Source organism: Labrus mixtus, chromosome 23 (genome assembly GCF_963584025.1).
Source record: "Labrus mixtus chromosome 23, fLabMix1.1, whole genome shotgun sequence".
In the NCBI taxonomy this organism is placed as follows: domain Eukaryota; kingdom Metazoa; phylum Chordata; class Actinopteri; order Labriformes; family Labridae; genus Labrus; species Labrus mixtus.
The window spans coordinates 1,716,334-1,739,399 of NC_083634.1; the positions used below are offsets into that span (position 1 = coordinate 1,716,334).

The 23,066-nt window shown below is 41.7% G+C and overlaps 2 protein-coding genes across 2 annotated transcripts in view; both read right to left on the reverse strand.

Annotated features, from left to right (window-relative positions):
- Window positions 1-3,570: 3,570 nt before the first annotated feature.
- Window positions 3,571-20,369, reverse strand: wrap53 (WD repeat containing, antisense to TP53). Its single transcript, XM_061031471.1, has 11 exons — window positions 20,147-20,369; window positions 19,268-19,721; window positions 18,961-19,144; window positions 16,334-16,429; window positions 15,803-15,911; window positions 12,573-12,661; window positions 9,890-10,113; window positions 8,116-8,327; window positions 6,351-6,454; window positions 6,087-6,230; window positions 3,571-5,198 (listed from the first exon to the last, which is right to left on the reverse strand). Exons 2-11 carry the CDS (start codon window positions 19,545-19,547, stop codon window positions 4,967-4,969), a joined length of 1,674 nt encoding a protein of 557 aa, XP_060887454.1. The 5' UTR covers window positions 19,548-19,721; window positions 20,147-20,369; the 3' UTR covers window positions 3,571-4,966.
- Window positions 20,370-20,679: 310 nt separating this feature from the next.
- The window catches only part of gigyf1a (GRB10 interacting GYF protein 1a), a 29,620-nt gene continuing 27,233 nt past the window's right edge, over window positions 20,680-23,066 (reverse strand). Inside the window, exon 26 of the mRNA XM_061031930.1 lies at window positions 20,680-23,031. The gene's annotated coding sequence lies outside the window, so the exon portion shown is untranslated. The remainder of the gene's footprint in view (window positions 23,032-23,066) is intronic.

Here is a 23,066-nt window from a genome sequence, read left to right on the forward strand (position 1 = left end):
CCTAATTTTGAAAACCTAAAGCAGTGAAAGCTTCGAGAGCCTTTATAGCTCTTATAGAAGTTAGTCATCTGCATGAAAAGAGGGACCTTTGTTGTGTTAAGAGTGGATTTAAGCTGGAGGTAACATAAATGAAGAACTATAAGGGACCAAGGACTGAGCCTTGAGGAACTCCACGGGAAATTGGGAGGTGGAGCAGTGCATCACCCAGATGCCCTTTTGTTACCTTTCACCACAGTTACATACTACAAGCAGGGATGCTGCCTCCATTTTCACCTAGTCCTCAGGCTTTTGGAAAGTGCAATACTGAATATCAGGGTTACTCTTCAAACTGTCATGAATGTCATTCAACTCATGTTGAGATGACCGGGGTCAAACAGGTGACAAACTCACCTCGACTGAAACCAACATTTGATTTGGTTGCAATCTGTCTCCTTGCTTTATGCTTTTTTTTACTGATATGTTTCCTTAAATTGTGTAGAGTGAGAAGAATACCAAATATGTGTTGAGCTGTGTACATGCCAGCATATAACACACTGAGACTGAAGAAATCTGGATGTTACAACTGTACTCTTCTGGTGTGTCAGTGCCAGGTCGGAGTGAAGCCTTATGCCAAGCGCCTGCCAAACACATCGAAAGACTCTCAGAGATAAAGGAGCCGTCCCTTTGACAATTTGAGAAATGTCATGTATGACAACCTCTAAAAGCCACAGCGAATCTGTTCCCTCTGCTTCATGTTCTAAAAAAGCCTTTTCCTTTCAAAGGCAGCATGAGAGTGACAAACCAGAGAGCGGTCTAGACATTTTAGCATCTCAAACTTCAGAGCTGCGTGTTCCCTTTTTTCCCTCCATGCTAATTCAGACGAGGTCACGGTGCTGAGTGTTTGCTTGAGCGCTTCTCTGTGGGATTAGGCGATTCAACAGGCAGACAGCCATTTGAATAATTGTTTTCAAATGTCTTTCTTAATATCAAGATCCCATTACTTACTATTCCGCACACTCGCCGGTGATGAGCCCTGGGACTGTTAAGTTTGTGTGCATGCGCCTGTCTAATGGAAGGCACTTATGCGAGGCCATGGAGACTCACTCAGGATGCGACATAAATGGAGGCACAGAACACAGAAACACAGAACACTCTATGTGGATTGGCTCATTAACTGCACAAGTGGAAAGACTACACCGCGGCCACCTTGGGATGAAGATAATGGCTCCGCTGTCATCTGTGACAGCACTGAGGTTTGGGGCGAGCCGGCTTTCTGAAGGCAGTGCAGATACACATACAAATAAGATATGGACAGACGTAAAAGATTAGCATTAAAAAATAACAAATGCTCAATGTAACAGCTTGAATTTTGTTATTGGTTCAGTGGAATAGCCTCTGACAAATCTTTAAACAGCAGGACACTGCAGAACACATTTACATAGAAATCAATATAACATGCTGCGGTTTTAACCTCAGAAGGAAGCATGATGACATTCATAATACACACACACTTATATACCATTGGTTAGCTAATGTGACTTTGATGAAGTGTGTCGTGTGTCATGAGATACATCCAACATATACCACTTTACAGGACGCTGTGGGGGGGGGGGTTAGGCACTGGGGGGATTATCCTGTTCTTGTTCTCCTTATTTAATATTTTTACATGAAAATAAATAAATGGAGAGAATTAAACATTGTGGCCTTTAAAAAAGGAACGAATACAAATGATGGAATAAACACCATGAGAGAAATGTATGTGGCATGTGATTGAGAAAATGGGATTGCACTTAAAGTTGAGAACAGCGAGAACTATTGCATAATCATAAAACAGCTGGGCAGCAATAACTTGATAAATGGCATGATTTTAAATGAGAGGACAAAATAACTCTAAAAAAGGACGACTACAGACAGGAGTTTTTTTTAACCTGTTATGACGCAGTCTTAATTTATTTATAATGCATCTATATGACCTCAAAAAACAAACACAAACCAACGGCTAGAAGACCTATTAGTATACTGAATGTCTAGTCACTGATCACTGGGTCATATTTCGACAAAACAATTTTGAAGGCCGAAGCAGCTTTTGTTTAAATTGTCCTTAACACAAAGCTAAGATGAAGCAGAAGAAGTTTTGAGGGAGAACGCTGAACAGGGAAGGATCAGCAGAGATATCAGATGTACAGATTAATCCTCTTGGGTCACCAAATCAACAATTAGAAATTACTTATGGCACTGCTTTTAAGATTTAGTTAACTACTGAAGTTGTGATTCGGTCAGCAGTGGATCAGCGGTAGTTGGTCGTCTCTTAACCAGAAGGTTGGCGGTTCGATTCCAGCTCCTGCAGTCCGCATGTCATTGTGTCACTGGGCAAAACCATGAACCCCAAATAGCTCCCAAGCAGAGTATTTAAGTTTATATGAAGGGGAAAGTGCTCTGAGTGGTCAGAGGACTGGAAAAGAGCTTTATAAGAACAGTCTTTATAAGAATAGTCTTTATAAGAATAGTCTTTATAAGAATAGTCTTTTTTACCATTGTGTGATTCATTTTGTGACTTTGGGTGCGGCGGTGCAATGACCTGTAAAAAAACACACTCAAGCCTTTTATAGTTGATATGTTGTAAGCAAAGTTTCTTGTTTAACAAAAGGGTTCATTAAGACAGACCTCAAATTTAGACTTCTTGTTTTGTTGTGGCTAATGTCTTAAAAAGAAATAGTGTGTTTTTGCTGTTGGACGCTCCATCAGGGTAACATGTTAGCTAAATACTAACTCTTTAGCATTAGTGAAGTCTGGCCATAGAAATCTAAACTTTGAATATAAAACTCAAAGAAGCCAAGGGACACTGCAGAGCGTCAGTTATTCTGTTTACTCAACCAGTAACCTCCTTTCTCATTCATTTAAGTCAATTGTGTTTATATATAAAAGTGTAAAAACTTTAAAGTCAATGACACTAATACATAATTGAAGTTAAGATTTATTCTGTATGTCAAATATATTAGTTTATTATATAGGACAAACCAGTCATCAGAAAGTCTGGAGAACTGTCCACAGATTGACTTGATTTAAAGCATCAAACCCACTTTCTGTCCCGCCCCCATGGTGTCTGAAACAGCTTCTCACTCACACACTTCACTCTCTGCTCGAGATTAAGACGAGTCCAGACCATCAGACAAACAAGCAATCACGGCAGCAATGGATAATCTATTACACTTGTTCACCGTTTCTCATTCTATGCCCCCTAATTTTCCTACTTGTCGTCCTTCTCACCACTCTCCTCTCCCAAGGCAGAGCCGGTTGCTAGGCAACGTGTTCAACACAACAGTGCAGCAACTGCGACTTGGCTCTCTGCTCGGCGTGCCCCTGTGGTTTCAGACAATCAAATACATGAGTGTGTTCACTTTCATACAGAATGTGTGCGCGGAAGGTGAAAGCTATGAATAGTTTCCATCTCATAAGCGACAGCCAGAACTCCCTTTGGCTTCATGAGAGCTGCCTCTTGACTCGAGTGTAACTTAATCTTGCATTCAGTTTGGCATCCAACTCTGGTCTGCCTTAAACAAAAACGGACAAAAAGTGAATAAGACCGTGAAGTTGTGAATAGATATGCTTTAATTCACTCCAGCTTGAATAAACCCAGCAGAAATCCACTTGTTGACAGTTTTTTTTTTTTTTTCAATCAAAAACTAGTGTACGTCAACACCAAGGCCTGTGTGGTTCCTAAAGCTTCCTGGTGAAGTAAATGTGTGTATATGACGGTATAGTAGCTTCAGTATTGTAGCTTTTGTTGGCAACAAATTTGAGTTCCAAAAAGAAGAACCTTGATCGACACTTCAGAACTGTCATGTGATCATCAGTACTTAAAGTTACAAGGCTTAGGATGGAGCCTGCTCTGCTCCTTTTGAAACTGTACAACAAAGCACACCCCACCAACAGTAAATAGCAGTACATTAGAAACATCATACACACACAATGTGCTTTGTGCTGCCACTCAAGCATAGTTCAAATGTAATCAGAGCACTTTTTAGTTTTCAAATAATATCATAAGACATCACTCGGTGCACCCGCTACCTAAAAGACTTTCACAGGTTATGAGGTTACAGTAATCAAGCTAGCTGCTTACAGAGTATACATTCAGAAAATCAGAATGTTCAATGAGGCTTTACAAAAATATACATTTTGTGGGCATGCACTCGGCGACACAACACTTAGTGCGTCCTAAAGTTTAAAAAAAAATAAAGGTAAAAACAAAGAGATCCCATCAGCTTAGAAACACAAAAAGCTCAAGAACAAAATGGCACTTACTGTTACTATAGCAGGATAAGAATCTCCTGGGCAGCATCACAGCAACACACACGTATACAAACACTCCCACAGGTACAACTCGGATCGCAAGGTGTGAAGATTTGAACGATGCTGGGCTTGTTTCACACCACACAAGGATTTCAAATCAATCGATCTCCTCCGATTCAGGAAGAGGATTCCTTATTAATAACCAAAGTTTAATAAAATATGTTTTGTATTTCATCTTGGTGTTTAAAAAAAAACAAATCTTAAACTAATTCAATATAAAAATGGAGGATTAAGAGGCCACAGTCCACTCCTTGTGCAACCTTCCTGTTGTACAACCTGAGTAAGGTTAAAAGGAAAACCTCCTTGGTTTGAGCGCTCAACACATTCCTGGCATGGAGTTCAAATTCTTATTTAACAATTTGGCATTACAACAGTGAAGTCCACATCCCCATAGCCCTGAATGTCTGCATTGACCTGATGTGCAATGTTTCACAATCCTCCTTAAGTAAGAGTTGTGAGTGTGTAGATGTTGACGTGCACATTCAGACTGTAAATGTGGTCATGTATAAGGTAACATCCAAAATGCTTTCCACCTCAAGACTTCATGTTGCTGATGGCAAAGAGAATCTGACTGACCCATAATGAGCTTGATCCATACCAAACACTCCCAAAATAAATATCACATGGCAGGTGTAACTCAATCTGTGTCCGCTGGCTGACCTAACGGGACCTCCTGCCCCCCCTCTGCCGAAGGGCCGAGCGGCCCCGCCCACCACAGAGACAGGGTGTTGTCTTGTCTGATCTCCTGCGGTGACATCACAGCTTCTCCTCCCTCGCCGTCGGAGGCCGATTCACCCTCGCTGTCGCCGGGCCAGGGGAACTGGCGCTGCCCGCTGGATGTTGCCAGCAGTGGCATAAAGGGATGAACACTGCAGAAGAGAAGGATTTAAGGACCTGAAATGTCTGCTGGTTTGCACTGCAGTATTACACCTATTATAAAACAGGCATATAATAAACAAGTTATGCATTTCACACGCCTTAAAAAACTGAACTGCACCACACAGCATACACTGAATATACATTTCTAAGCAACATGACTATTTAACAACTGTTTCACACCCTTACAAAACAGTTATATTTATCTTTTATATTTTCCTCTTATCTAAAATATGTTGAAGGATTTTTTATTTGCAACAGATTTCCATTTTTTTAAAGATTATGGGACCCTGACAGTGCAACCAATCAGGACAACCAAGCACAAAAGCTAACACTGAACATGACTTAAAGGCAGGGTTGGTAATTTTCTCCAGAAGATTTTGTTTGAAAATGTCTTTAGGTCCTGACAGAAATTAATAACTCATGTGCTCTGAAAAAGGAACAAAGAAAATCCGTCATCTGTAGCAGTTGTCTGTAAAAACTTTGACCAATGTCTGTGACGAGGTACCAATCTGATGAACCAATCACACGCCTCCCTGCTCGTTCTCTAACCCTTGCGTGCTCTAGCCCACACTCAGAGCATGAGCTGAAGTCCGCTTCTGGACCAATGGTGCGTGTGCATGTAAGTGAGGGGGCGTGGCTTTAGAGGGAGCACAGAGGGGAGGGGGTGGGTGCAGACGGAGCACTGAGGGAATGCTACTTTCAAAATCATGCTAGTTTTCAAAAATTACCAACCCTGCCTTTAAACGTCTTTTCCTAATCAGTGTCTGTTTTCTTTCTAATTAAAGTCCATTATCCTTATTTTTGTGACTGTATGGTTGTTAACACTTGTTGTTATATTTGAATTCTGACAATAAGAATAAAGACAATGTAAATCATACCTGATACCGTTGGTGCAGTCCCAATGGGCCTTGAACCTGAGCTGAGGCTGCAGCAGCTCCTCGTTACCATCAGGAGGCGCTGTGTGGGTGTCCCAAACTGACACCACCCCCTCTGTGTCACCACTCAGGAGGTACCTACCAGACCTTAAAACACAGACAGAAAACCAAACAAACATCTGTCAACCATCAACTTAGCGCATAAAGCAACATGTCATAGATGTTTATACAACATTATAAAAGACGATAACTACAGTCCACACTTACGAGTCCAGGTCCAAGTAGATGCGCTGGTTTGTAGCCACGTTCCTCTTGAGTGAGAACACAACCTTTCCCGGCTCCCTTAAGTCCCAGCACAGGATCTCTGGATCCTACTCAGAAAAAAAAAAAAAAAAACTTTAGCTTGCAACTAAAATACAATTAATTATTAAATGTTTTAACTTTAAAGATCCAAAATCACTGCATACAGTAAGTTATCTCATGACACTTTTGGATATAGAGTACATTTTTAAAGATTTATTTTTGGGCTTTTTGTTCCTTTAATGGAGAGATAGCACAGTGGATAGATTCAGAAATCAGGGAGAGAGAGAGTAGGGAATGACATGCGGGAAAAGAGCCACAGGTGGGATTTGAACCTGGGCCGCCCGCTTAGAGGAGCAAAGCCTTCATATATGGGGCGTGCGCACCAAACAATGGGCCACCAGCACCCCATCTCCTACTGATTTAATAAAGGTAGGTGTTCTGCATTGGTAGAAATACTAGTTATTAGTTAACTTTGATTTAAAGGACCAACATGTAACTGACACCTAGTGTTTATAAAGGGTACTGCATACTATATCAGGCAGAACCTCAACAGCCCTTAATGAAAACTGAACATGCACAGATTCAGATTGTTTATTGATCATTTCAAATACTAATATACACACATGCAACTTCACATTATCTGAGATTTTCCAAATGACCTCTTGATGATACAGTCACTGCACGGTACATATGCACTCCTGACCCTGTAGCTAAATTCACTTTTAAGAGTGACGTGCATGCTGCAGAATAAACTTTGTGAACGGGTAACTAGTTTATATTTAATGTGGACAGAGTGACATCGGATAACAGGAATGAAAGGAGGGCATTCAATCACAGAAGCTGATAGTTAGGGAGTCTCTACATCTGTATCAAAAGAACCTTGTGGACAGTTTGTGTGACGTCAAACTAAGAGAGGACTCCAGACACTGAGGGTTTGTCTCCTTGTTGTTCATATTACATTTATAGATAGATTGAAACTCCTGTGATGGAAATGTTCTGCAGGAACTTTGTAGAATACAGTGAGTCTTTAAGTCTTCACTTTTAGGGGAATGTCTCAACTCCTAAGCATATTAAAGGGATACTCGACCCATTTGCATTAATCTTTGTATCATTAGAAACCTGGTAGTATTTTTGAATGGTCGTGCATCCCGCCCTCATTTTCCCCTGAGATGGGAAATCTCTGTATTTCTAAGTCTGAAAAGGAGCTTCAAGTGACGCAAATATCAGAAGCTCATCATCGGAAGCTGTTGCGGTTAGCGGGGTGAAACTACATCGCTGGTTCCTCATGTTTTCAACCTGCACATGGGCAGTCAGCTGAGGAATCGGCCTAAAGTGTTGTAGTAAATGTCTATAAATAGCGGTGCTGTGCATTCTGGGAGTTGTTGTCTTTCTTCCACATGATCCAAAAAGACACTTCCTGTCTTTTCTCGGCCAAGAAGGCACCAACTTCAAAATGTATTTCACATTTCTACTACATATATGACCCAATGTCAATACAGATTCATGTTTCAACCAGTGAAGTATCCCTTTAAGTACAAGTTGACTCACATCATCAAGACAGAAACCCTGAATAAAAACTCATATTCAATAGTTTCTGTAATATTTGTGTAAACCAATTTTCCTCTGCAACGGGGGGGGGGGGGGGGGGGGGTAACGGCATGTGTTATCATAAACCTGAGTAGGATTACTACCCTGAGGTGTCTGTATGAAAGTGTGTGTGTGCGCTCACCTTGCGCCCGCCGGTGTACAGGTAGTTGCCGTCAGGGGAGAAGAGCAGATGGGTGAGGCCTCCGTGATGGCGGGTCGGCAGCAGAGCCAGCAGGGTGCCGTCTTGGCAGGAGTAGAGGCCAGCACAGCGGGAGTAAGAGCCACAGGCGTAAACAGACTGGCAGGGGCTGAAGCCAAAGCAGGAGATGATGCCACTTTGGCCCTGTTTCTTCACTGCAGTGAAGAGAGGAGAGCATCATTTGGCAGGGCTCTCGGCTCTTTTAACAGGTTGAAAAAGACGTCGACTCAAAGTTTGACTTTCTGGCCGCTCCGAGATCCTTGATTACATCTCCGAGGAGAAAACATTTCTCAACAACGCATGCATGAAGTCAATTTGGACAATCTGATACTTCAAAAGCTTCCTTCTTTCAAATTTACACACCTTTATATTCTATGAAAAAGTCACAGTCCTCACATAGATCACTGCATGTGCTTTTGAGCTGAACCATCGAGTGAACCCAAAATTCAGTTATTAAAATCAAACAGACAAGAAAGTTAGAAACATCAGAGCGAGATGTTGAGTTGCGAGCACAGCAGACTTGTAGTTTTAATATTCCCTATATAAAATCTGGTGGTGCAGTGGTTAGTGCTGTTGCCTCACAGCATGAAGGTTCCTGGGTCCAATCCCCGTTGGACAGGAGCTTCTCTGTGTGGAGTTTGCATGTTAGGTGGCTTCTCTCCGGGTTCTCTGGCTTCCTCCCCCTCTTCAGGTTAACTGGTGACTATACATTGCCTGTAGGTTTGAGTGTGACTGGTTGTCTGTTTCTGTATGTCAGCCCTGTGATTGGCTGGTGACCAGTCCAGGTTTTACCCCGCCTCTCGCCCAATGAAGATGGATGGATGAATAAAATCCTCATTTATTGGCTTGATTGTTTGGATTTGTTACCTTGTATGTTTTTGAATCCCTGATGAGAAGCACTTACTCTACAAACCTTGTCACTAATAATAAATCTAATGAAATATAGAAAAACAGGAACATGGATTTGAAAGGGTCACTGTTCCTGTTGACTTCAAGACAAACACAGATTCTGCTCATTCCAGGAACGCGACACAAACCTGGCAACTCCCTGAAACTTGTTTGAATAGTGTCACAGAGAAAAAGGGTTTTCATCACAGTAAACATTTAGTTCCCTTCATTTTCTTTCTCTCACACCGCTACAGAATAAAAAAATAAAAAACCTCTCCTTGTAGGTAGGTTTGTTCAAGGAGACTTCAGCTTGTGTGATGTGACAGCCGGCTGTCAGCTGAAACCTTCTCAATACAAGAAAACAACAAACTTCACATCATCTTTTCACAGCGTCCCTCTTTACTTATTGTTTGTTTTGTGGGTTGGATTTTACATAACTTTTGGATTCTTCTTTTTAAATAGTTCTCAACTTTCAGAGTTTGAAGTGTCCTTGAAAAACAGTGAGAGTTTTTCAAAGTAGTCCATGCCCTCGAATGGGAATATGTATTTTATGTAACTCGATTTCATTATGAGTAAATAATAATAGAAGCTCAATCTGTGTGCTGCTGAATTCCCATCACTTCCAAGAAGCATTGGACAAAAACACCGGCCCAGAACAGGAATGCCAGACGATTTTATACATTTCTGTCAACTTAAGATGCATAAAACCGTGTTGGTAATTTCTTTAAAGCTATATCCTCAGACAGCATTATTGGTTGATCAGCATATTCATAAAACCGTCACTTAAATGCTCAAAGTTGAAAGTGTGTGACAGAAGTGGAAGACCTACCTATGGTGGGCCGCTCCTCACAGTCTCTCCCGGGGCGGTCCGTGTAGAAGACCCGGACTGTTTTGTCGAAGCCGCAGTAGAGTTGTGATCCGTCGGGCGAGAAGCAGAGGGAGTGGGCCGCCGTCAGCTCATCCAGGTGATTGTAGGGACGGAAACTGGCTCGCACCTCCCCGTAAAAAGCATCCCACACATGGACGGGGTTGTCACGGCTACTGCTGGCCAAGCTTTGGAAAGAGAGAGAATGACATGAAGACAAAAAACAGAGTGGGAAGAATTAGTAATGAAGACATTGTGGATAAAGGCCATCAGGGGATAGAGAGTGAAGGATGCTGATGATGAAACAATGTTGAGAAAACTTCATGGAGTCAGTCTTTATCATCCCTGAGGGGACGGTATCCGATTAAAACAAGACTAATTCAGGAGCCCCCTCCTTTGCCTGTTATTAGATTGACCAAATGCCATAGTTTGACTTCAAAACGTATCTTCAGAAACGAACGGGTAACATCACTGAGACAACGTCCGTGTTTTATACAGTCTATTGTCCAGACTGAAACTATCATATTAACTCATTTTGCTAGCAGTAGCTTTAGGCAACGTAGAGTGGGTTAGATATGGAGGTGGCCTTGGCTTTAAGGATCTATGTAAAATAATGAAGAACTTGAGTATCTATCTTATGCATCATGTTAATAGATCAGGAGAACTCCAACCAACGGAAAACTCCACATAAAGAAGTGCTACTAATGTTTCTGCTTAAAGCTATAATCCATGTTTGAAATATTAGGAATTTATGTAGACAGAGAGACACTTGAGTGAAGCGCAGCGCTGCACCAACATGATGTGTCAGTCTAGACATGGTGTGTGTCCCTCTAAAGTAAAGCAAACTAACTGGTGGAATAAAACGCTCTACCAGCATCTCAGAGGATGCAAAGCAAATTCAAACATATAAATTATGCATGACACCCAAAAAATGCTGTAGTCCTTTGCATGTAGTCTTGTTTCTAACCTCCATCCACCTGAATGTATCAACACATCCCAACAAACACACAGCATTGTGACCACTGCCCATTCTTATTGATTCAAATCAGGGCAAAAGACTGAGCCATGCCTTTTTAACTCTAATTACTGGAACTGAACAAATGCCTAAACATCACTGTGGCTCAATTAGACAAAGGAAATTAGCCCCAACCACTGCTGCCGTGTTCTGTTATGGCCCCTCTGAGCCGCAGCTTTATTCCAGAGCAGGGAAATGCCCAATTATAATGCTAGACTGCTGCTAGCTTGGAGCAATGCCTAGAACTCTGTGCAACTTAACCAAGCCATAACAGGGGCCCTTATTCCCTCTCAACAGGAGGGGGCATCAACAATGCGCAGCTTTTGGCAGACAGAGAGTTCAAGGAGCAAAAGGGGGGAGGATGAAAGACAAAATGGTAGCTGTGGAGAGAGGGGAGGAGAAGAGGGGCAGCAGAAAAATGGCACAAACAGGTTTTGCCATAAATGTGTTTAATAATCTCAAACCTTTTTATCTAGCTGCCTCGCCCCTTAATAATTCATTCTGAGTATATATGTCCCCCTAGCTGTGCCCTGCAGGTGCTCCTCTCTGATATGTGGCAGCAATCTGAAGAAAATCTGCTGTCAGCTCCTGCTGGCATCCTCATCCTCACAACAGACAGGTCTTTTCAGGGCTTTGGCAGATAGACGCAGATCTCTCAAGTGGATTGCTGTCCACATGAGTCGTGTGTTGATCATTGTGCTGTTTACACTACTCTCATCTTTGGGCATGCATCTCTTGACCTTCGACCCCGCCCTCTTCTCACAGAGAGAAGGCTGTCTGATGTTGGGGTGGAGCAGTGCCAACGCTGGGCCTTGATCAGAAGAATCTGTCGACGGGTGGAGGCTTCAGCAGGATGATGACGGGAGCACGGGGGGAGGAGGTGGCAACTTGACCATAGCTCATTAGCACAGGCCTACCTCTCTCACTACAGACAGTAAGTATTCTCCAAGGTGACGGCTGGGTGAAACTGATGTTGGCTCTCCTTCACAGCGCATGAACAAACTCACAGTGAAGTCATTATTACCACATTTTAAAAGCCTGCAAATGAATGGCAAAAAAAAAAAAAGAGAACGAGAAAAAGCAAAAGCCCAGAGTCAGAGAATCACAAGGCCCTTTAGGTGCTGTCTGGACTCGAGAGAGCTGTTAGTGGGCTGAATCAGGCTGAAAAGCACAGTGGGCCTCAAACAGCTGAGTGGATCGCAACGGAGGCAAAAGCAGAGAAGACGAAGGCCAACTCTTCACTCATAATGAGAGACATCACAAAGCTTTTACAGCCTCTCTCCCCGAGCTGGCAGACGGCTCCCACAACAAGTTCAAATACCAGAGGGATCAGAGACTGGGTCACAAGCATTCAGCGATATTTTCAATACTCCAGAGACAAGCTCAAGCATGCAGAAAATCCTTCTCACACACACACAATCACACAGTGTCTCACTCTGACCACCTAGATTAAAAACACCATTCACTGACCGACACCGGCCCCCGATAAACAACATAGTAACTTTTCTCTGAATGCATCACTCACCATCTGGCAGATCGACCTTCAAAGTGAACTTTAAATGTCTCATCTATCCAGCTGTTAAGAGCCGGGGCTCAGGGCACAGTCTAGTGAAAAGATCAAGCTGCACTCACAAACATGTGTCTGGGTCCAGAGAGTTCATCTTAGGGTACCAGCAGTAGTCGTAGATGGTGTCTCCCTCGGCCATTCGAAGCACTGGACTCTGCCAAAGAATAAAAGAGGGCAAAGGAGACAGAACTGTTAGAACAGGAGCACACAGTTATCGCTGGCACACGTTTCACGTTCAAAATGTCCAAAACACTCCTGAATTTTTCAGGGTGAGCTGCATGTGTGAACACAAACAGCCAATATTTTTACTTGGACTTAATCAGGAGTTTTACCTGCCACAAACACTTATGATGATCATGTGTTTATTTCAATGACAGCGGTCAATATAACAACTGAACAATTATTTGAACTGTACATTGAACTACACATTGGAACATTTCTTTTTATGACAATGATCCACAAAGTGTGCAGCTTTTGTCAAGGGCGGGGCGTGCAGCACTTGGACCCAGAGCAGGAGAGGGAATGTTGCCATCTTCACCACCCTGGGAGCCTTTAAAAAAACACAGACATTTTTGTCTGCTTTTTCACGCGCCATATTTTCCCAACGTGCGCTCACGGTCCGCTGGTGGGAGTTTGAGGAACTCCACCGTGCGTGATACCTGATCTATAGGACAGGTATCCTTAAATTACTTCTTTTGTGATCTGGCGCTACGTAAGTTAATAAAATTAACTAGACCTTCAAGGGGGTGGCGGGGGCAATGTATAGCAGACTCTGTTGCTTGTCTGCCACTTCTGTGTCATTCTTTTTACGTCATGGGAGACCCCACTGTCCGACTGGGAGGGTCTCTCACTATGAGGTACAAGTGTGGACAACCAGATCAGGATGAATTCAGGGGCCGTCTGCCTGAATTTCTCGAGAGATTTTCAGGACTGCATGTGAAAATGGAACGTTATGCTGCATTTGAATGACTGATGGGATCTATCAGACAGGCTAGATGGCAATCTAAAGGCTTTTTACTAAAGTATCATACAAAAAGCCAAAAGCCAGTGGGAAACAGAGCAATCAAATCTTAATTTTCTACCCTTTTCACAAACGGTTTAAGATCCCTGCAATGAAGGAAGATGGATTATATTTCAATTATCCATGTTCAGTGATCCCACAGCCTGTAATACAATTACAAGATTGGCTCTCTGCTTGATATTTCCCAACCCCTAAATGACATGAAGCCTCTTTGTTCTACTTAAAATAATCATTTTTACATTTCTCCAAGCAGCTGTCTGAGAGTGTGAATGTTGTCTTTATGTTTTCTCATTTCATTGGAGAACATAAACATGCAGAAGTCATCAACAACAACAACAACATGAATGTCTTAGTACACAAGTCCAAAAAGATGTGAGGATAAAACAGGTTTATGACATTTTAATTACTAAACATTTCTAACAAATCAGACATGTTGATGAGATCTTTTTATAACTTTCTAGAAATGTGTATTTATTGAAGTAACAAAGGAAAGGCCTTTTAATTCCAAAGGTGCTTTTATACTTCTTTACACTCGTACCTCTTTGCTTTGTTTTCAATTCAGATTTTCAAAAGATGCATTGTTGCATTTTGCCCTTTAGTCATTTTGTGTTTACACTGCAAAATTGTAAAGTGGGCCAATGCTGTCCTTATGTCACCATGTAGGTGGGCACCAAGCGGCAACCTCCGGTCTTAAAAAATGAAGACAATGTGAAAGTGCAACATCCTGCAGTACGTGGAGCGTCCACTAGAGGCTGGCTCCAGAAACACCAGAAGTCACATACACATGACTGGCAAAAAAGCAGTTTTTACAGCATAAATTAACATGTTTACAGCCTGGTACAAAAAATGAAATTGGTCTGATTAATTATTGTCATCACTGGCACTCACTGATTGACAGGTGGGCGCAATGTAACGGTTTGTCAGGAGGCTTAAAACACGCCTCAGCTCCAGCTCTCAGCCTGTCGTTAGGTTGACTGAAACTTAGACTGAGACAGGATTTCCTTCATGGTGGCTGCTGCTGATGAGCCTCCGGAGCCCCCTGCAGGAACAGGTGGCTGACGTCACTCAGGCGTCGTCCTTTAAAGAGCCCATATTCTGCCCTTTTTGGGGTTCGTATATTTAATCTATGTACCTACTTTTGTACATTCACAATAGATAAAGTCTGAAAAAAGTGTCTGTTTTCATGTACTGCTCCTCACTGCTCCCTCTCCGCTCTGAGTCCATCAGCTACACTCTGCTGAGCCCACACTGTTAGACCCCACGTGGGCCAAGTCTGCTCTGATTGGTCTGCCGATCCGCTCTGTCGTTATTGGTCACAACGAGCCAATGGACTTAGATCAGTGATCTCACACTGACAATGAAGACACACTGACACATTTTTATTAAGGGGGGCTAGAACCGAGCGTTACATGCAGCTAATGCTACAGCTAACAGGAGGACGTAGGAGAAGCCGCGTTTCCACGGACTTTGAATTTTTGCACGTAGATGTGTCTAAACATGCACAGGACACTTGGAAAACACACTAAAGAGCATATAAAACCAGAAAAAGCATAATATGGGACCTTTAATATTTACAGTCTGTGGTGGGCACACAGCTAAACTGATGTCATGTATTGTGAGACTGCTTCAAGACCCCCTCTTACACTGGTTAACCTACCAACAAAATGAGTTGAGGGGTTGACTTGGAAACACAAAGTACAGAAGTTTATAAACCTGTGAGTCAGAGGGGCTTTCAGCGCTCTACCGAGCAGTGGTAGGTGAGGGCCAAGAAACTCCAACAGCAATATGTAACGGTTCAGGACTTTAAACTTCCTATATTTGTAGATTCTGATGACCTGTGTGTTCATAAAGTATGTCAGGTCAAGAGTTTTTAAAACCTGGGTGCCTATCTCTAAAGGCATAATTGTGTGCGAGGACTTGTTTGGGCTATTTTCCCTTTATGAGATAGGACAGCTGAAGAGAGACAGGAAATGTTGGGAGTAGAGAGAGGGGGATGACATGCAGCAAAGGGCGAAGGTCTGATTAGAACCCACAGCCGCTGCGCTGAGGACTGTAGCCTCTGTATATGGTGCACGCGTCATAACCGCTAGGCTAATAGCGCCCCCAGAAGCGGGCTTTTTAAAAAGTCGTTGCCCTTATTTCATCTTCCTTGCTTTAATAAACACAAATTGAAGGTCTTCTGCAGGTTTCTAACATTTCCATGATCAGCTCTCCCTTTTCCGTCCTCGACGCATACATTCAGGGATTAGGACGGTAAGCTGTCGGTGCACTCACCATCTCAGGAAGCAAGTCCCAGTTATAGCTGTAAATCTCTGGAGGAAGGTTGTACACACGGAGCACATTGTCTGCACTGTTGGTCAGGATGCAGGAACCATCAGGGGCCCTGGTTTAGAAGACGAGGGAGTGAGAGAAAAATATGATGTAGTAAGGCTTGTGGTAAGAATTATGTTATAGGGGTAAATAGTAAAGGGGCAGTTCAGACTAAACATGCTATTTTTAGTATTCCCAAGCATAAAAACCTTTATGTAAGACTTGACATGTTCTTTTATCTTGACTATGAGACTGTTACTAGATGCTTTTAACTAGTATTTCCACATTTAGAAATCACTGATTGCCTTCCTCATTGATCCAAGATAGCCAAATGTGTCCTTGATTTCTGCTCCTCACAAAATGAGCAAAATGTGATGGTCTTCTGACTCATAAATGCAATCATGACATGAAAGATGTATTCTCAGCACCTTCAAAGCTTCCCACACGTAATCCCCGTGGTGTGCAATGCAACGTGTTTATTTTAGAAGAGATTACCATTTGCAGCCTTTGAGGTAATTCTCCGGAATGATGGAGAACTCACTCCAGGAACCAGTCAGCATCTGAGGGTTCTGGGTAAAATCTAGGCCTAGGCTGTAAGCGAGATTGGAAAGGAGGGTAAATCTTCACATGATGAGTTTAATGGACAGACAGGTAACATTAAACAGCACAATGAAAGACACAACTTCTTATTATAGATGTTTATGGGTTTTTTTTAAATCCCATGACAAGACTTGCTGCTGGTCTTAAAAGGTCCAATGTGTAAGATATCTACTGAATTAAATCATAAAAATAACCTTACTCTATGATCAGAAGTGTTGAAGTGCTGGCTTCTCTAACAACAATGCAGCAGCCAGTATGTCCTCCTTCTAAGTTTAGATTCTGCTCCTGAATGCTCTGGATTTGTTTGGACCAGAGAAGGTAGGCGCTTTTAAGGCCACCCCCACACAGCAGTTTTGGACACCCCTCAGTTTGCCAGATATGAGAGCAGTTATCAGGTCAAAGCAACAGGTGTTGCGGCGATGGAAGCGGATTGTATCCGACCTAAAAAGCCTCTGCATGTTTCTAATAAGCTCCACGAGCAGAAACGTGCTCAAACTAGGATCAATATTGGAGATGCTTTTTGAAAAATGGAGAGAGGTTAGAACACAGAAAGGTTTACAGACCCATGCAGAGCTGGATAAACACTGAAGCTTCAGAGTCCACCACATGGTAACCTGTGTGAGCATCCACTCTAGAGAGGAGGGGTACACAGCCTTCCAATGTTTTTAATTTAGACTGCAGTACCCATTTTAAACACTAGGTGTCAGAGTTACATATCAACCTGCACAAATGGGAACATTAATGGTTAATTAGATAATTTCTCTGGCCCATTTAGAGCCATTGTCACTACAAAGTGGAGATGATTGTTAGTTACATTTCCTGCCTCTGCAGGTTCTTTCCATCACTTATCATGCTGTAGCATCTCAGCTCTGTATATCTGCTGTTGTAATGATTGATAGCGTTGAATATTTAATCAGTTAATGCTGCCATGTGTTTGCCGCCCCACTTCAAAGCAAGTGCTTTTATAAAATGCAGAGGCAACATCCAACACTCACAGGAAATTACAAATATTAATCGCTGCATTTGTGTTACTATGATTAATATTTGGATTAAAGCAAGTTGAGCAAATATTTCCTGGTGATGCCCTGCTTTGCTTTAGCTGTCGATACTGGAAACCAGGTCAAGTCTCTTTCAACTGTCACTGTGTTTTGTGTATTGTTCTTCTCTTAAGGCCCAAATTACACCATTTTCTCGATATCATAGGTATGGCTGCCTGAAACAATACTTAATTTAAACTTGACTAATTGCTCTGTATAGTCTAGTTTATTGCCTGGTTGACATGTACTGATGCCAGGCAGCATTTCTACACTTCTATTGTGACAAAGCATAAACTCAAATTGACTGCATGAAGTGGACACTGAGCAGTTTTGTAAACAGTTAAACAGCACAGCTTGCATTCAGTGTTGATCGCAAATCAATGAAGAACAGACATCTTATTGTTTAGCTTAATTTTTAAAGTTTTTATATGTGATTTTTCACACTTAAATGTAATAGAAATCAAGTATATCCTCTGAAAATAACTCTGTGAGTCATGACTGTCTACAATGGGTGTAACACCCGAGTCCCACTGTCTGTGATGTTTTCAGAGTCCTATCTTCACTTTGTTTACATTGCCCGGACGGCCGGCTGACTCCTCCCCTCATGTATAAAAGTTGTTTAATTGAGGGACTAGAGAAAAGAAGAATAACATACTGTACTCACTGCTTAACTGTGTTTCTAGATCACGCTCATTTAAGGTAAATTTACATGCAGTGTGAAGATACGAGCATAATAAAGATCGCTAGCATTAGCATGCTAACACAACAATGCAGCATGAGTTGTTTTGGTTTCATGCTGGTGCTCAAGGGCGACATCTGCTGGATCAAACAATCACATAAAGCCTTTAAGGTGTTGGTTTCTTTAAAGTTAACAAAATAACATGAAGTTCTGTCTCACCTTACATACTTTCTCCCTCTTAACGATACAATGATAACAGGATAACCCCTTTTTTTCGAGTTATTCGCAGGCTTTTACACAGAAACGCGTTGTGTATTGTTACCTTGTTACAAATTCAATGTATCTCCGTTTCATCCCACCGTGCCTGTATTTATTATGCCGGTTTCAGCCGGTGGTTATGAGTGACAACATGAAGAAATGTGTAATCAGAAACGTTACAGCCTGCTGTAGTCTGTAGCTGTGAAGATACAGCCCCTAATCACAAGCCCCTCATGTGTTGTTTCATCTGACTTCTGACAGTGCACACACACACAAACACACACACTCACATAGACAGCTGCCTAATGAACGATGTGGGGGTCAACATTGTCAAAGCTCAAGAACACGTTTCAGTAAAGCTAAGTTGTTAATTCAGAGAAACATTTGTTTTCTTTCTCTTTGTAAAGTTGATGTCCCCGATGAAGGGTAACAAATACTCTTATTGAAATGATTCAGCATTATCATACAACAGTCAGCTGTACTCTGATTTTTTTAAAGCAATTTCTACTTGAAATGTAAAAATACATTTGGTGTTTTTATTAACTTACTGCTGTCCTTCACTGGGGCTGTCAGCAGGACTGTTGCCATTTTGCTCTTCTCTTTGTGTCTCTGCTTCGTCTAAGGAGGCATCATGGCCCCCATCACCATACGGATGACTTTTTTCTTCTTCTCCTCTCCCACTGATGAGGACCTCTTTTTGACCTTCCTCTTCACATTGTGGTTCTCCCATTCCTGGCATCAAAGGGTTAACTAGTTTATTTCCAAGTAAAGACTATCACCCATAAAAATCCGTACAATCATTGTTTTAACCTGAATGAAACATTTATTTCAAACATGTAGCTGCAGGTCCTCTACCTTGTGCTGCTGGTGGGGCCGTGTCTTCCTGCTGTACGTCAGATTCAGCTGGTGTTTCTCCATCCATCTTCAGGGGGTTTCCGACCTGATATAGCCCTTGTTCCTCTATGTTCATTTTGGGCCGCTTGGCAGACGGTTCTTCTCCTCCTTCCTCTGATGTCTCCAAGATGTCTTTCTCCGTTAAATGTGGAACCTGATGAGGGGGCTCAGTGTCTGCCTCTGCGTCCTGCCCTGCACCGGTCACACCTCCACTCTCACCACCTCCAGCTGAGTCACACATATCTCCTGTTGATTAATCTATCCGGTCAAATCCCGTATTTGGCGTCCAAGTAATTTTTCTCAGGTGGTTGGCTGTCAGACGTGTGTGAGATAAGTGCTACTAGGATAGTGCTTCTTCCTGCAGGATGCGTGTTTGAGTCTTCTTGGGGTCGAGGACATCACAGCACCCAGTGACCTAAAACGTTTTTCGTGAAAAGACAATGCATGAGTACATTAGTGCAAGAAGCTGAAGATGATGTATGAAGAAAACTATGCATATACATAATTATACATATTTGTAAAAACCTTACCAATATGAGCGAATATAAGAGAAGTTATGAAGTTTAGACATAGGATCAAATAATAGACACTAAGCTGCAAACAGACACCTGTGGCGGGTGTATGACAGTCAAAGCACTCCAAACTAGCATTTACGGTATGTCTATTCTGTTAGAGCTCAGAAAGTATCATTTTTTAATAAAAGTCCTTACATTTTATCAAATGGATACTCCGCTGTCGTTAGAAGTAAAGAAACCTTACAAAAACGCTTCTATATCTTTTCACAGAAGCAGCAACCACTCCAACCTTAGCTCATGTTAGCATTAGCTCAGGCTAGCTTACCTGTGTTGTAGCTTATCTAGCCTGTCTTCACCTGTTCACAGCTCAGCAGAAAACACCTTTGTCCTTGACGGTGTTAATTTTGCACTTTTAAAAGGAGAGTATGAATGAAAAGCATTTGAATATATTCAACAGCCGTCTTCGTCAAGACTTGTTTCTCTTTACTTCCTTTCGAGAAGTTGTAAACACTGTAGGCGGCCATGCGTTTCAAACTATCGCGAGAGTTGCCCAGATGACGTCAATGCCTCTTCAGATGGTTCATTCAATTCTGAGTTTTCTTTTTCCTTCTTAATTCAAATGTATTTGCTATACAATGTTACCTGTGTACTGTGTATTATTGTAGTTTTTTTCTATATTTTCTTTGTATACATAGATTTACTGTAAATGCAATATTTTCTGATTAAAGTTATTTATAAAATAAAATAATAAAAAAAGTGAATCAAGCAGTAGAAAAATGAGATTAAGAATGAGATCCATCCTTCCAACTCACACATACACTCTTCAAAGGAAATAAAAGTCAAGAAATGCTGAGTCAGTCACGGCTAAATGCTATTTATTTAGTATTTATTTTGTTCTTCAAACAAACAAAAGCCAAACTATTTACAGGTCTTTCAGTTGTTCTTTTCTTTTTCATAACAGTTTCATTAAATGTATGCTGTGTTTCTTTTTAAACAACATTCATTTTCATTAAGCGAAGGAGCTGAGCCGGCTGAGCTATAACTTTAATATTTCTCTTTTTGCAACATTGTTGGAGATGCGATGAACAAAGCAAAACTAAACCAGATGATCAACTTTATATCATGAAGCAACAGGCTTTGACAGGAACTTATCAGAGCCAGCAACCTAACACTTGAGCCTCTTTTTTTTTTTTTTTTTTACAACACAATATTGCAGTTTATCTAGTCATAAAATTATGTGTAGTGCGGTAAAATAAACTGCAAAAACATCTGTTTTAAAGACAGACCGACTGACCAACAACTAACACCACACAATACCAGTTAAAAATTGTCAAATCAAGTATTTTTAAAGCCATTTACAAGACAATTTCTTTGTTTTGGCAGCTGATAACACAACAACTAAGTAACCATATAGCATTAACTCAGTATCACTTCAACAGTTATATACTGGGGCAGACTGTAGTTACTTTAGTTTACACAGTTAGCTATGGCAGGTAACTATCAAACCTCAGCTGAACAGTGTGCACATGTATTGCAAGTCTAAACTTGATGTTTCTCGATGAATACCAGTTGCCATTTGGATTAAAAACGTCATACTGTTTTAGTTATCAAGTTCACAGAAGAACTACTAGTCGACTAAAAGCATTGATCTCTCAAATCCAATTCAATATACATACGTGGAGTAAGACCCTACACATTTTGATGCGAGGAATTCCCTTTCAGACGGATCACAACTGATCTGATTCCTTAAATATTCAGTGCCATCAGAGATGATCACCGGCGTTTCAGACAAAGCAGAGGCTGATTGGGCCAGGCTGTGACCCACCTCAAGGTTTTGTGTCAAAACCCACAAATATCACAAATGATGCACACTTGCTCTTCGAGTCACACTTCTAAGGCAAGCGTTAAATGACAACTTTCAACAGTAAAAAGTATCTAGTAGTTTTCCTAAACATGTAAGACCCAGGGAGTGTGAGAAGTGAACAAAAAGCCCCTCCATTTGTGGAGGAGCAGTCGAACTCTGGTTTAGTTTCACCATGTGCAGTATATCCAACAATAGTTGCCACAGCAACAAGTCTGTTCTTTAAGCCAATTGTGTTAATTTAACCTGCCAGCTCAGCTCCAGACAAGTACAGACTTCAGCCCTTAATCAAGCCTGAACCTTCAGCGATTATCTAAACAGGACATCTGAACAAATCCACTCGTCATTTAAAGAAAACCAAAAGGGCAACAAAAGCCAACCACCTACAAAATTAGATTAATCAAAGATCGCTCGCTGCTTTATTCCGTAGCTAACTAGCAACCCTCGAGGTGGTTTGTAAAGCAAATTCTTTCGGGAAAAAAAAACTGTCTTTAGAAAGACTCCTTTCTTTCTTTGACTTTGGAGGACAGTCATCAAGGTGATTTCAAACTTAAATTCATCATTTAGAGAACGTTTTTCAGTTAGCCTGAACTATACAATTTAAGGCATGTTGAACTGAGAAAAAAAAAGCAAACCTCACTATGAGAGGAAAAATCAAAACACAAACTTTTACATTATTTACATTAGCTCAGCATTTATACTGATGAGCCTTGATGCTTGTGTGTGTGTGTGTCTATGTGAGATTTGGATGTAGCCCTGGTTAAGTGTGCAGACGTGGTTCTAAAGGAGAGCCAATGTAATCGAGTGTGTGTAGGTTTGCATGTAGTGTGTCTGCAACTCCCTTGGCCTCCTGAATCTATGTGACATGTTGCTGTGTGTTTGTGTTTTGTCATGTTTTTTTAAAGTCTTTTTTTGTACAATGCTTTCAGTTCATCCATTCCGGACGCTGCAACCCAACCCAGCACTCAAGTCTCCGGACATCCGGGCAGGTCTTCTGTCCTGCTGGTTAGATGAACCTCCAGACAACCACCTGACAAGTTTCAGGCCAAGTCGGTGATGACATCCAGGCAATCGATGCCCTCTTTATTCACTTTTTTTTTTTTTTTTCCAAACTAGAGAGTGCCGGAATCCAAACGCAACACTTCCAACACAGATGGGATCCACGGTCGATAAAGGTGTAACTTTATCTTGGTAACCATCCAACTGGTAATGCCACTGGATTGCCCAGTCCAAATCGAAACAGAAAGGTTTCTAGGGGTTAAGTTTGTAGGACACGTTAACTGGTTCATGGGTTGGCTGTAGATAAGATCCTCCTCGCAGAGGGCAGCAAATAAAGCACAGCCACAATCCTGTATGAGAAAAAGACAGACAGAGCAAGACCATT